Source organism: Stegostoma tigrinum, chromosome 18, assembly GCF_030684315.1.
Source record: "Stegostoma tigrinum isolate sSteTig4 chromosome 18, sSteTig4.hap1, whole genome shotgun sequence".
Lineage (NCBI taxonomy): Eukaryota > Metazoa > Chordata > Chondrichthyes > Orectolobiformes > Stegostomatidae > Stegostoma > Stegostoma tigrinum.
In genome coordinates, this window is record NC_081371.1 from 26,104,351 (window position 1) to 26,120,072 (window position 15,722).

The 15,722-nt window shown below is 37.9% G+C and overlaps 1 protein-coding gene across 1 annotated transcript in view; it reads left to right on the forward strand.

The window, feature by feature from the left end:
* Positions 1-15,722, forward strand: part of LOC125461090 (IQ motif and SEC7 domain-containing protein 3-like) — a 566,563-nt gene that overhangs the window by 545,919 nt on the left and 4,922 nt on the right. Inside the window, exon 13 of the mRNA XM_048549465.2 lies at positions 5,425-5,471. Within this exon, the coding sequence (XP_048405422.1) occupies positions 5,425-5,471 (47 nt within the window). The remainder of the gene's footprint in view (positions 1-5,424; positions 5,472-15,722) is intronic.

Genomic DNA, 15,722 nt, shown 5'->3' on the forward strand with positions numbered 1-15,722 from the left:
TGCCCTGTCTCAATGCCTCATGATTTTGAGCATCTCAAACAACCTCTTTCAACCTTTTCTTAAGGAGAAAAATCCAAACTTCTCCAATCTACCCTAGGAACCATTCTCATAAATATTTTCTGTGATCTCTCTAAAGCCTACACATCTTTCCTAAAGTGGAAGGCCAAGAGCTATACAAAATACTCCAGGTAGGGCTGAACCATAACCAGAGTTTTACAAATGTTCATAATATTTTCCTCCAACATTGTGCCAAGCCAAGATTTCCTTTTGCCACTTTAACCACCTTCAATAGTTTGTGCTCATGACTCTTGCCTCCTTTATTCCTGTACTTTATTAAAATTGTCTTCTTTGTTTTGCATTCCATCTCCTCATTCTTCCTATAAAAATGTATTATATTACATTTCTCTAAGTTAAATTTCCTTTGTCATGTTTCTGCTTATTTCACAAGTCTATCTCTGTGAAGTCTAACACTAGACCCAAATTATATAAATGCAGGTTCCTATTTTTGTTTTTCCTTTGTCAGTGTAAAAGAAAATGGATAAATGTTTGCTAAAGAATACATAGAATGCTATGAGGTATTGTTCCAATTGCAGCCAGTTATATCACCCTTTTGCATTCAGTCTTATGGTGATACTTCTATGCAACCTGTATCAGACAAAAAATCAATCATATATAAAATAATAAATTCAGGTAGAAACTAAATTGTGAAGCTTTCATGATATTCACAAACCACTTGAGAAATATCTGAAGTTACCAACTGGATTACGACCTTGTAATTCTATTTGAATCCTGCATCATCTGATTGCTCCTTATTCAGTTCACCAATAATTTTGTACCGTTCACACTATAAATCCACATTGCTTTTGTTCTGTATTATGTTTTGTGCTTTTTGTTAACCATTAACTTTTTCTCAATATCTGATGATTGATTGAAACCATTAGTATTGCTAGAGAAATACTTCAGGAAGATGTTTCCAGGATTCTGAAGTTTGTTTTAGTTCCCTGTCAATGATTTTGAAAAGTAATAGTGATTGTGATTTTCTTAGCAACAAAAAATACATGAACATCTGTTCTGTAGCTAAAATCAAATACATATCCATCACTCAAATAGCAACATTCTTGCTGTTGATATGTGCAGAGGAGAGGAGGATGAACTTGGTGATATATCAAAATAGTGATTCTCATCTTTGGGCTTATTGACAGTAGGAGGAACCCACATGGCACTCAAGTAAAATGCTTATTACAAACATGAATGGAAGATGGGAGACCTAAAGCAATACGCACATGGACAGCTAATTGGCATAATTAGCTTGTTCAGCATGAGGCACTGTTGAATATTCAGTCAGAAGGAACAGAGTGATCAGAGTTCATTAAGCCAAACTATTAAGGCATGTTAGTGAATCGAATTTTTATCCTCATGACATTATACGGTGTCTGGATTTTATCTCGTTATGGAGGATGCGTACAGGAGCTACTTCAGTACAACAGCCTGAGTCCTGATTTATTAAGTAGTCTGATTTTATCGTCTAGGTAGATATCCCAAAATAAACAAGGTCCAAGTTCATCATCCTCAGCATAATAAAGAAAGGAAAGACGACAGAACACTCTGCTTTTTAATTCTGCCTTCTCCCTGTATTTTACCCAAGAATACATCTGAATTCCAAGGAGAAGGGAGGGGCTGGAGGAGAGGTGGAGGTGTAGTGATAGTGGCACTAGACTAGCAATCCAGAAGCCTAGGCTAATGTACTGGGAACATGGGTTCCAATACCGATATGGCAAATTTAAATTCAACAAAAATCTGGAAATGGGGGAGGAGGGAACAAAGGCTAGTCAAATGGCAACCATGTGGCACTGAACACTGTCATAAAAACCGTTCTGGTTCACTGCCTTTTATAAAAGGAAATAGCTGTCCTTACCTGGTCTGGCCTCCATGTGGATGTAGACCCACAGTAATGTAGTTGACTCTTAACTGTTCTCTGGGCAATTACAAATGGGTAAGAAATGCTGGCCACCAAAGATGGCAACACCCCATGAATGAATTAAAAACAAAAACACCTTCCATCTCACTGCAACTTTATTCTACTCCCTGATTGGCTTGGAATAATTCACTTTTCAGCTATTCCTGAAAAAAATTTTCCATCTTGTCAATTCACTGTTCTCATGTCACCTCCAATCTTCAGTTCTTCTCCTTATTCTCACTTTTACATTGAAAATTCATGTCTGTAGTTTTCCTACATTTCACCTATTTTTAACTTCCCACATGTTACTTTGGTACTTTGAAGGGTCTTGAGCTGAAGCTGTACATTTCAAAACTATGCTCACTTGTTATGATTTTGTTCAACATGTAATTTCCCCTGCTTCAGTTCTTAGGTGACAGATCTATACTAGAGAGAGAATGAATACCTAACCCTTCCTTGGTGCTATCCAGTGTTGAAATGTTAGTGGCCACCAACAGCTTTACTGGTTTGATAGGAACAGCAGTAAGGCTTTGTGCCCTCTAAACAGCTTTGTTGTGAGGCAGTGCCTATTCTGAGATGTTTTTAATGTCTCAAGTTATATCAGCAATTTCTTCCATATTGCATTTAAGGTTAGAAACTTTAATTCCATTAAACCTCTGCAAAAATTGCACAATGATCCTGCCACAATTTGCTTACAAGCACTTTCTGTTGATTCTGTGAGGCTTCTATTCAGTATTCTCTGTCTTTTGAACAATATAAACGCATGAATGCATATACTCTTATACATGTTTATTCTATTCATTGCTAAATAATGAGGCCATGATTTTTGAAAGTAAAGAAATGCTAATAATGTTATGAGCAGACATCCCATTTACACCTTTGACCACCAGAGGCATAAGAATGAATGTAGAGACTATAATTGCAATACTAGTCATTATAATTTCATATGAGTCAATCATGGTTTAAGAATAAATCCAGTCCTCTGCTTTTTTTTCACAAAATTGCATGATAGTTGAGATAAAATTACGAGCTTTGCACTGTTGTCCCATTTGTTAACTTTTGCGTGAGTCTTGGGGCATGTTAGAAACTCCATTCCAGGTATTTGAACACATAATCCAGGCAGAAATGTTAGTGCTGCACTGAGGGATGTAATGTAATGATGAGCTGTTTGGGTCTGGGGACAAACTGGGTGACATGGGAGAGGGCATGTAAAAGTGGAAGGGGAGTGTCATAACTGGAGTATCATCACCTTCATGAAGTAACTGGGGGAAGCAATAGTTCTAATAGTATTAATACTGGACTGCTAATCCAGAGACCCCAGGTACTATTCTGGGGACCTGGGCTAAAATCCAGTTTCCAGCAGATGGTGGAATTTGAATTCAATGAATATTTAGAATTAAGAGTCTATTGATGACCATGAGGTGATTGTTGGAAAAGAACAGTACCTGGTTTGCTAATGTCCTTTATCGGAAGGAAACTGCCATCATCACCTGGTGTGGACTACATGTGATACCAGACCCATAGCAATGTGGTTAATTCTTAACTGGCCTCTGGGCAATTAGTGATGGGCAATAATTGCTGTGACAATAATCCTAGCCAGCAATGTCCGCATCCTGTAATGATTTGAAAAAGCCATGCCATTTAACATAAGACCATGAAAGTGGAGGATGGTCAACCAAAGGCTAATTGAACTACATAAGTGATAATTAAGGGCCTCTTCCTGCCACTGCTGACATTTTACCAGCAGCAAGTGGGCTCTCCACAAAGTGGGGAGACCATATGAAAATCCTGGTCCCCTTTGCGTAGGTTTGACATATGGGTGACTCCGCTTATTCAGACACTTTGTGAAGGAGCCTCCCAATCACAATGGCAGTCCTTGCAGAATCCCCTGTGTCCATTATCAGTGCCTGGCTGACTGGCATGGCAACTCCGATATCATTTGCCTATTTGGGAACACTGCCCACTTCCATGGTGCTCACTCTTTTAGGTACCATCCCAACAGTTTCCACTATTCCAGATGGTGTTGCTGAGATTGCAGGACTGAAGGCTGTCCAAATACAACACCTGAGGACAGGCATCCATCCTTTAAAGGGACAGCAGCCCTGACAGCAACTGGAAACTCTTGCCGACTGTCTAGCAAATGATGAGATAGGGCTGTCCAAAATTTTCAGGTCCGTCATCGACCCATGCACCAATAAAAAATATGGACCTCCTCTGACCTTATGGGTCAACCTGTAAGATTTGTAAAAGAAGGGAGAATTCTTCTAGTGTCCTCACCAATATTTGTCACTTGTCTAGCTCTCTGTGTTCACCATTTATCACATTGCTGTGCGCGACTTGGCTGTTACATTTCCTTAATTTTTCAACAATAGCTACAGTACAGATGTGCTTGACGCTGAATTGATGCATTTTTTTTTCATTTTTAAAACAACGATTGCTTAGAAACTTTAATTAGTGACTTGCTTCATCATTTAGAATTTGCACAATTTAAATTCTGTAAACAGGACATTAAAGGGATGATAAGCATTTAGGTTAATATGATTCTGCATAGTTGATTATTAATTTTAGCATTAGCTTTAACTGTACACATTGACATCTATTCTTAGTCCTGCTCTTTTTCCAGTATACATTGGCTGATATATTATGTATTCAGGCCATTTCCACTATATATGTTTAATCACCCCGACATGTAGCAGAATAATGGGGTTGCTCTCGACTTTGCCAATCTGTCCACAGACCCCTGAATTGTAACTGGACATACCAGCTAATTGTTATGCCACTCAATTCAGCACTGGAATTCTCTTTTGTTTTCTCCAATAGAACATTTTAAAACTTCAAGCCATTTGTTAACAAAGCCACCCCTGGAATGTTACAGGGTGTTCGTAACTTTGAAACTGCGCATCTTTTAAGTTATAGTACTGTTGACTGGGCTTCTATGTTTAAAAAGCACAGCTTGACATAGAAGAGCTGTTAATATTTTGTAGGCAAGATTATGTCACTGAAATGGCCATGTTTGTCTAATAAAATGATAGGTGGTTCGGTGGTGAATGTAGACTACTTTAATCACTCAGTCCTTGTTATTATTCTTTAGTCTTTCTGAATGACACTTAGAAGTAGCCTGAGACAAGATATTTTGTGTTGGACTGCTATGCTGTGATGGCATGAAGTGTTATGCCAATAGTATAATGAAGCAGAATACAGGCCACGAACAATGTTCTTATTCATGATATCACTGAATTTGAGTAATGAAATAGCAGAAGAATGTGAATCAAAGCTACATGTGAGTTTACAGATTTTTCCCTTCAAAAAAATTGAAGAATCATAAGGCAAGTCAATGGATCACAACACCTTTTTTTATTTAGGGGTACAGATTGACAAAGACTGAAATACCACAGCTCAGCCAGAAATCAGCACTACAGACAGCTACGTCCCAACTCATGTCAAAAAATTTATTCTTTTTTTTAAAGGCAAAAAAGAGTCTGGAGAAAACAAGAGCACAAACAACGCTGTGGAGGTAAGAGGCTCCTGCTTTGGAACAGGCCTGTGTTTTTGCTTCATGGTTGCCTAAAGTTTAATATAAACAATCCAGGCCTGGCATTGCCTTTAACTCTGTCATTGACACATACTCGGGTATGGTTTGTACAATTTGAAAATCTGAGATCATAAAAACAAGGAGTGTCATCATCTAATAAATAATTTGCAGCCATGTTGGCATCCTTTGCTCATTTGTTTTCTATTAATATTATTGAACAGTGAGTGTTAGTTAACAATCAGGAGAGATGATCTGACTGGGAAAAAAACCTGAAGCTCAAATTCTTTCGGAGATTGGTGTTGCTAGTCCTCAGCTTCTTGCCCTATTCCGTATTTCTTTTGAGTTCAGTACCTCCATTACATTGCAATTCTTTCTGAAGTGTCTTTCTTCGAAGCCAATTCCCATCCTCTTTCTGTCATCTCAAAATATTGATAAATATTCCCATCAGCCTCCAAGCTGTGCTTCAATTTGTTTTTCTTACCAGCAGATTGCCACCATCTCCCAAGGTGGCCTATCTCCTTTGCAGCTTTCTCTATATCTCCAAAAGCACTGTCCCTCCTCTGGAAGTTTATCTCCTTCCAACACATTTCCTTACTGTTTTTATATCTCTACTTATCCTGTTATGCCTTCCTTTAATTTGTATTATTTCTCAAAGTTGGAAGCAGCATTGTGGATGGGTCTGCACCATCTATGCTGTAGCAGTTCAAGAAGGCATCATAGCCCAAGGCCAAGTAGAGATGAGCAGTAAATGGTGTCCTTGCCGCTGATACTGACAATCTGTGAATAAACTATAATACTAATCTTCCCTAGTTTGTTTCTTACACAAAGCCATTCTTTTGATTTATTTGCTAATAATATCCATTCCCAGGTTCTTTACCTCAACTCATAACTGTTCCAGATCAACTCAATTTCCCAGTGCATTTTATTAGTTCCAGTTTAATTTTTTTGAAATTACAGTCCCTCCCAGTTTCCACCTTCTCAAGCCTTTTGTTCTCTCCAGGTTTCCTGATCTCTTACACAGAACTTTCCTGCTTTATCCAAGTGTATGTTATCTGCTGCCTAAATGCTTTCTTTGTACTTTATTACACTTCTTTCAAGTGGGCATCTTTTCCACAATATTGTTTTGTTTTCCAGTAATCTCTACCTTCTAAGGAGATTACTTCCTCTCCTCCTGAGTGGCTTGCACTTTGATTATCTGTTCTTCTCACCGGTCATAATACTGTACTCTCTTTTTCAATGCTTTTCTCAAAAAAAATCCCAGAAGGTCTAGTGTGCTAGTTTTATTTCCCTTCTAATGTCCATTTCCCACACCTATGCTTCTGCCCTTTCCTTGTATCTTGGATGCGTTCGCCTCCCTCAATTTTGTTGCCTGTTGCCATTATCTTCTGAATATCCTTCATATTTATTTGCTCCATGCTGTCCTCTGTGATTTGTCCTTCATTTTCACCCCAGTTTATTTCTTCCATTCTCAGAACTCTGTGAGCTCTACTTGTGCTTCTTTCTCAGCTTAGTCTTGCTGTCCAGTGATCAACGTATCCCTTCAGTTTCATTTTTTTCCTCTTTAGTTGTTTCTTCTCATAACTTGTTCTTTCCCTTTCAAAGTTATTAATTTCTCCTTGAACTTGACTCACTCTTTAAGAAATTTCACCAAAGGTCTCCTCTCTTGTTTCTGTCTACCACAAATCATTTTCTATGCCATCTAAAGTGTGTTCTTCCCTGAATTGTTGCATTTCTGAGCATTTATGTCTTTATAATGTTTGTGATTTACTTGTTGTATCTTTGATAACAGTGCACAAACGCTGTCATAACTTTACTTTATTCTTCTCAAGCATTTTGTTCCTTTTTCTACATTTGTTACTTTAAAATCAGCTAGAAAACAAAATATAGAATTTTACCCGTGCTTAAAATGAAATAAAAGGTAAAATGAATACTAGCAAAGTTTATTTATGAGTAAACAATGCTTGAAATAAGCATCGAAGCAAAGTAGCGAAGACAAAAGCAGCAGAAACAAATTGCAGGTGAAACTTAGCAGGTCTGGGAGCTTCTGTGGAGAAAAAGCAGAGTTAAAGTTTCAGGTCTGGTAACTCTTTTCAGAATTAATAGTAGCTAGGAAATAATTGTATATTTGCTGAAGTTAGGGGCTTGGGAGGTGCAAAGGAGTAAGCTGAGATAGAGGAAATGTCAGTGTGCACTTGAGTTATTAGAACAGATATTAATATATGATGTTGTGGAGTCAGGGTGGAAATTTGCTTCATTGTTTTTCTATGTATTTTTCATTTTACATTTCTAAATCATTCCGTCAGTGTTGTTTCTGTAGACAAGTGATAGTCTTGCGTTAGCATCACTGGGGTACCAACCTAAAGACACAGGCTAATGTTCTAGGGACATGAATTGAAATGACAGCTGGTGAAATTTAAAATCAAATAATACATCTGGAATTTAAAGCTAATCTGTTTTAAAAGTTAGCATCTGGTTCACTTTAGAGAAAGAAATCTGCCAACTTTGCTAGGTCTGGCCTAGATGTGACACCAGGCTATTAAATGGCCTGGCATAACACTGAGTTGGATCGAACCATTGCAGAAAAATCACTGAGGAATCAAACCAGATGGATCACCCAACATTGAACCAGACACAGGAAACAATCACTATAATTCTGCAAAATCCTCCTCCTTATCATCTGGGGCTGTGTCAAATCACCAATGTCCCTTGATGTTCAATGGCATTACCAATCACTGAGTTCTCCATCATCAATCTCATGGGGGCTACCATTGACCAGCAACTGAGTACAATTATTCAAGTAAATACTCTAGCCACAACAGCTCAGAGGCTAGAAATTCTGTACCAAATAATTCCTAACTCCCAAGGCCCATCCATCTTGTACAAGGCAAAGTTGGGTGTGGAATAAAATACCTTCCACTCACCTAGATGAGTATAGGTGAGTATAACATTCAAGAAGCTTGATGCCATCCAGGACCAAACGTCCTGCTTGATTGGCACCACATTCATCATCTGAAGTGTTTACTTACCCTCATTATAAATACACAGTAACAGCAGCTGGTAACATCTGCAAGATACACCACATTAATGCACCAGGGCCTCTTCAACAGCACCTTCCAAATCTGTGACCTTTACCATATAGGATAAGGATAAGGGCGACTGATACATGGGAACACCACCACTTGCAGCTTTCCCTCTCAATTACACACCATCCTGACTTGGAACCACATCTCAATTCCTTTCTTGTCACTGGGTCAAAATGCTAAAATTGCCTTCCTAATAGCAATGTGTGTGTACCTACCCCAGTGACGGCAGCAAATCAAGAAGGTGGCTCACCACCATCTTAAGAGTAATCAGTGATGGAATGCTGGCCTAGATGGAAATGCACACATCCCATCAAAGAATTAAAAGAAAACTGTTGTCTGTAATTAATCTCAAGTTCTGATTTATCTAAGATCTTCATTTTTTTTTCCTGTTCTCATTATCATTGACCGTCTTCTTTAATTCCTTCTCAGTGCTATCTAATCACTGACTAATTTTCTTCTCTCAACATGTCAGTAATATTTAAATATTTTCTGCCTCTTTTTTTTATAATTTGCTGATATACAATATCTATTTTTCTTGTCCTCAGTCTTACCCTTTTTCATATTATTTTTCCTTCCTTTTTAATTATAACTGTCACAAAATACATCAACCATTTCCTTTGTTTCTGTATTGTGCATGCTTTCTTACAGTCTATGCACAATCAGTTTCCTTGTTTCCGAGCTGTTGCTATTGCTCAACATTTACTCCTTCAGCCTTTTTATATCCTTAATCTTAAAATCAGTATCTTTCTGACAGAATTCTTTGTTCCTCACTTCTTTCAGTTTGATCATCTCCTTTCTATCAGTTGGACACTCAACTGTACCTTTACTGTAATACTGGTCTACCAGCTAAATTCTCTGTGTTTGGACATTTTCCTATCTTGCTCAATCTGTTTTTTCCTTGATAATTTGTGCCAACTCTCTGCTAGCTTAATTGTGTCTTTTCAAAAGTTCTCCAGACTCTATCTTGCTTTTTTTGATTAATTAAAGGTCTCCTTTCCCTCTTGACTGGCCTTTCATTGTCAATTATCTCAGTTATATTGTGTTTTTCTTTGCTGAAACTTGCAGTTATTTGAATAACATGCAGTTTTTAGAACCACAATTATCTATTTCTTGTCTTAATTTCTTTCTCACTCCCCCAATATTTATCAAGCCCGTTTTAAAATGTTTCTTAATCTCTCTCTCTCTCTCTCTCTCTCTGTCACCTTCTTTCTCACGTCCTCACAACTGCTATATTTCTCTTAATGTAATCAGTCTTATCCTGAATTGGAAACAATAGTGCAGCATTCCCCTTTATCGGTTTGTAGTTGATTATTGCCCAGTTTGGAAAACTGCCACATGTTATAATTGCCTCCATTTTCAAACTGGATCTGTTGAGTAAGAAATTATGTTTGAGAAAGCAGGGAAAAATATGAGTAAATATTTTGTAAAAGCTGCAGTGACCTGCTGAATTTTATGCTGAGTCAACAATTTAGCATTTTTTTAAAAAATAATGATGGTTCACAATCCTTATGGCTATAGAGAAGGAGTTTGTTCGGGAAAAGCAGGGCATACATAAGCCTATGAATACCTGTACACACGAATGGTAGAAATATTTATATTAAGGACTTCCCTTGTTATGGATTGTATCAATACTTTCTTCTTTTGTGCACCTTGATCCAGTTCACTTCAGACATACCATTAGTAAGGCAGGTGTTAATTGTCCCTCTTAGAACATTGAACCTAAGAACAGGAGTGGTTCATATTCTCCTCGAGTCTGCTTGCCCATTCTGTCAGAAGATGGCTGATTTTCAACTTCAGTATCACTTTCCATCTATTCCAGTTTCCCTTGATTCCTTGACATCTAAATATCTATTGATCTGAGTTCTAAATAAATGCAATGATGGATCCACAGAACTCTGGGGTAGGGAATATTGCCATTTCAACATTAATTTGATGAGTTAGTACATGAAAGTTCACGTGATTTTCGTGGTTGCTCGAACAAAAACAAAATCTACCAAGAATCATTGAAATGGAATCTTTTCGCACTGTGTCATGAACTTCAGTGTACAATGGCTTTGGTGTTGATGGAGGTCACTGAAAAGATATAAGTATTTGTAGAATTCTGTGGCATCGACTGCAAGGATGATTTTGTGCTCAGGTACTCAGGAGCTCTAAATTTTAGGAACTGTCTGAAAATGTCACACAAACTCCTGGACAGGGGATGCTATTTTCAATCTACAAATCCACCAGAACGTATATTAGATAAACTTTCGGTGAACACAAAATAAATGAGGGCGAAGATGATGAATTAACTCACTCAAAACAATCCATTCAGAAAATATGTGCACCTCCCTTCCCCCAACTCTATTTTCCAACTATTAAAATATTTCAGAATTTTGAATTTGATACATATTCTGGTCTGTTCAATGTATTCATCAGCCCTTGTATAAAGAACCTCCTCACTACTGTCCTAAGTCTACTTTCCACTGGTATCAACCTGTAGCTTTAATCTTAATATCTAATTTGATGTAATGTTCTAGTTTTACTTTTTCAAAACATTTCTATTTTTTTCAGAACAACGTGAACATTACCTTTGATTTCACTCTTGTTATTCATTTCTTGTGACGGATGATTGTGAATGGTGGTAATATGTTCTTGTATGACCTTTCTAGCTGCAACAATTTATATTGTTGAGATCGTTTGGAAGAAGGGCATCTAGTGGAAAAAATTGAACCAGCAAGAATGTGTTGAGGGGGTTATATTCAATTATCAGAAGAAAAACAATTATTGTTCAAGATGCTTCAGCAAACACGATTTCCATTACGCCAGATTTTCTGAGGAGTGGCAATTATGCGGACATTGCTGCTGTGCTCTTATTTTATGAAATGAGAGAGCTCCATTTTTCTGAGGAGATTCCAGTTGCGCTCCTTCGGAAGTACTCCCTTTCGGCCAGGTCCCTCATTGGGTAGAACAGTCGGGGCAGGCAAACCGTACTCCTGTTTCAAAGCAAGCAGTTATCAACTCTGAAATTTAATTCCGACAGCACAGATAGCCAATTTGACAGTTCCTGCTAATGGGGGAGGTTGGGGTACCGGGTGCATGGGGATATGGTGCCAGGTGGGTCGGGTGTCAAGTAATTAGAGTGGATGGGGTATTTGGGTGTTGGTTTCGGTAGCAAGTGGTATGTTGAGTCGGGCTCATGGTCTGAGGGAGTCTTGGGGAAGGTGTAGTTGAGAGTGTGTGAGGAAAGTTGGTATATTTAATTGGTAATCTTTAACTGAGTAATTGTTTACTTAACTGCAATTTATCCTTTGATCCACTGATATAAATGGAGAACGTTTGGAGGGTCCTACATGTTGCAGAATTGACTGGTGGAATCTTCAATTTTCTGAACAATTTCTCTGCAGTGTGCTACAATTGGGAATCCTCAGCATATTCATGGACAGCTCCGATCTAGCTACAGAAACAAATTATCTGCCCACTAGAAAATCTGGGCCTCTGGGCCCATCATTCCTGTGACAGTCAAAATCTCTTGTGGAGTTTGATATTGTATTTCCCCCAAAATAGTCCTCTAGCGATCTCAGCAAAAGATACACAAATCATCATTCATTGACATTAAAAGACTAATTGACAGGTGATAATTTCAAATTCTTGTCAAATGGTGATCATTGTTGACTTGACTTTGTACATGTGGTTGAATCCAATCTCCAAGACACAGTGCAGAGTGGCTGGCCATAGAGAGATTATTGGATTCCAGTCCAATGAATGAAACTATCTAAAGTGGATTAAAGTAACAAGAGATCTATCCAAATTGATTAGCAAAGCAAACACTGATTAAAGATATAAAGAAAAATATTTGCAAGCAACGTTTTCATGCTATTGGTAGCCTCACAAACATCTTAAGTTCTGAAAGCTTCATTTCAGTTTTTTGATAAAATATAATATTTCTGTGAGTGATATTGCTGATATTCAGGTTTATTTGAAACAGTCTATGTTCTCATTGCCGAGCTTATCACCAGTCATTGGAGGTGAAATTAAGCAGATATTAGTGACATTTAGCTAAAAAAGTGAGGCCTACAAGTTATTTATTAAAATAATTATATGATTTCATTAGGCATTTGGAGGTCTGGTACGAATGCTACTGATTTCCTGCTGGGGTCAGGGAAAACACATCCTATATTCATGACCACAAATGCATTGTTATCAGTCAGAAGCAGAATATTCACATAGCAAATTAAAGTGCCATTTTTGTTTAAATTGTTTAATACGTTTTAACTGAATTAGAAGTAACATATGAATCTGTTTCTGTCTGTCTCCACCATGCCAATTCCTGATTTGAGTGGATGCAAATTAATGGACAGGAGATTAACCTGAAGTTATCTGAAGTTGGGCCAGTCATCAAAACATTTTTATAAGATTACACACCTAAGATTTTATTTTTGTTCTAGATTTAACACTGGCTGCTTAGGTCTACCATGCCTAAGGAAACTTGGTAGCTGAAGGAAGGTGAGAACACCTGAATGGAACTGGTAAGAACCGTTCCAGCCCTCCTTTGGGTCAAGAGGAGTGTGAGTGCTTCCCACTAGCCTTTCAAGCTAATCCACATCTGACCCTGTAATCAGGCAACCCCTTCATTATCAGAGTTTTACATAGTGGGACACAGTCTGCTTCTGCCTCCATGCGAAGCCAACCCCCAATATTTGACTTCCCTCGACTTCTACTTCATCACCCACTCCATTCTCTTGTTGTCTGATCCCCCCACCAAAATCTATCTCCAACCCCTAACTCTCACTGGATTCTCTCACACCCTCCTCATATTTATATCCTGCCATGTATGTGTCCCCCTCTGACGTATAACTTCTTCATGATACCTGACTCCATATGACCAACATATGACTCCCCACACTCATTTTCAACATCCAACGGTACACCACATATGTGCTGCCCTCCCTTGGTCTGATTGGGAAGAACAGTCAAGCTGGAAGATGCTAAAATAACAAAATCTTTTTACTTACTTTGTGGGATCAGGAGAAGCAAGCGTTCTTTATTTTCTCCAGGATTCATAAAGAAAATTTGGCTTTCCCAGGTTTTCTATTCTCTGATTGTAAAGCTAATCTTCAACACTACTTGAGTGCTAGGCAGCTTTCTCACACCATCCATCAATCAGCTGCCACTTCTCAGCTAACTGATGGGATAGTGTATGGGGAGGAGCTTAGATTAGTTCACAGGTCGGCACAACATCGAGGGCCGAAGGGCCTGTTCTACGCTGTATTGTTCTATGTTCTATGTTCTTAGATGGGCCATTGACCAGGAAAAATCTTAAGCATTACACAGCCATGTTCAGGTCTTTTGTGCATCCTCAACCCAATTCCTGGCTTGTGTTAATACTGGGGCTACCGCCATTGACCTGTCCTGTCACTTTTCTAAATGTAACTATTTTTCCCATCTCATGATGATCAGAATGGCACACTGTGTGTCAAATATTTTCTAGTATTTTTGGTTTGGAGCAAGAGAAGATTTTCAAGCAGAGTGAGCAGTTTTCATCACAAGATTATAATGTTGAAGTGATGCTACAATTGGGTTAATTTTGTATTCTCATATCCTTAGATTGTACACTTACAGAAATTGCCAATCCAATTAGGGTGATAAAGTGGAATTCTGATCGTCTGATCTATCCTGCTTTTGAGCACAGTTCCTTCCCCACTGAATGGTTATGGTTGTAGCCATCCTTCTCATTTCTTATAGTGTTTTTGAGTCATTACATTAAGCATTTGTAAGGAAAAAGAGCATTGAGTTATCATGTTGGAGAATTGGAAACATTGCTCAATAGTCAATTCTATCAGGTACAGTTTCTGCAGGGATTTTTTTCCAAGTTTTTGGCAGAAATCCCTGAAAAATAGCACAAATTGTAACTTTTGCAGTTTTCTAAGATCCTGCTGAAATAAGATCAAACATTGAGAGAGCCCACTTGTTCTCCCAGACATTCTGCAATAATTTTTCATCAGTTTAAATTTTTCCATACGTGAAATGAAATTAACAGATCTGTGATCTGACTGAGATATTGCAGTCTGCTTGTAAAGCATTACTCCTTTCAATCAAGTCAAGGCTTATCTTACAAAAGAAAGTGAAAGATCACAATTGGCCACACATTGTTGTGGTGAGTTAATGAATGGAACCCACTTTAATTAGATTTGAACTTGTTCATTTAATTTCCATGAGATTTTACCCTACACATTGCTGGAGATACAAGATAAAAATGCCTCCAAAGGGCATCCAGGATCTGTGTGAGCAACTATTTCTCTTAATCAATCAGAACAAAGAGCCTGAATCAGGAAATGCAAATTTATGTCAAATCTGGTACAGAAGGAGAAATATGAAAATTAACCCAAAGAAAATAAAACATTAAGTTAGTTTTTGAAATTCCGACACTGAAAACCTGAAGGAGTGAGCCTTCAAATTTCTGGTAGTTCATGTTTGGAGTAGGTGAGGTTGATTGGCTGTAGTTACCCCTTAGCATGTTCTTAAAGGTATCAGGAAATATAGGAGTGGGAGTAGGATGTAACTTATATTGAGACCAACAATGTTAGAGATTATATGACAGAGATGGCTTTACAGGCCAAATGGCTTGTTCCATCTTTTATGTTGCCAAATTGAATTGACTTGATTTAACTTCTAACAAGTACGACAATGATTACTTTTGACATAATCAAGTATCCTAAATCATTTCATAGGAACATTGTAAAACAAAATATGATGCAGATTCAGATGTCCAAAAACTTGGTCACAGAGATAAATTTCAACAAATGTCTTAAAAGAGAACAACAAGGTAGAGAGCATGGAAGAGTTGGGAAGGAATTATAGAATTAATGGCCTAGGCAACTGATGGTGCTGCTACTAGAAGTTGATGGTTAACATTGAGGATGTTCAAAAGCTCGGATTTTGATGAACACAGATATTTTGGAAGGTGGTGTTGGGGATAGAGAAGGTTATAGATAAATGGAAGGGTGAGACTGTGGAGAAATTTGGAAATGAGGATGAGAATTTTAAAGTTGCTTGACTGGAAGTTAATATAGATCAGCAAACACAGGCTCGGTAGGTAAACAAAATTTGCCGCAAGTTTAAAAACAAACAGCAGTGTAGAATGTGGAATACCAGTCCAAAGTATGCAAGA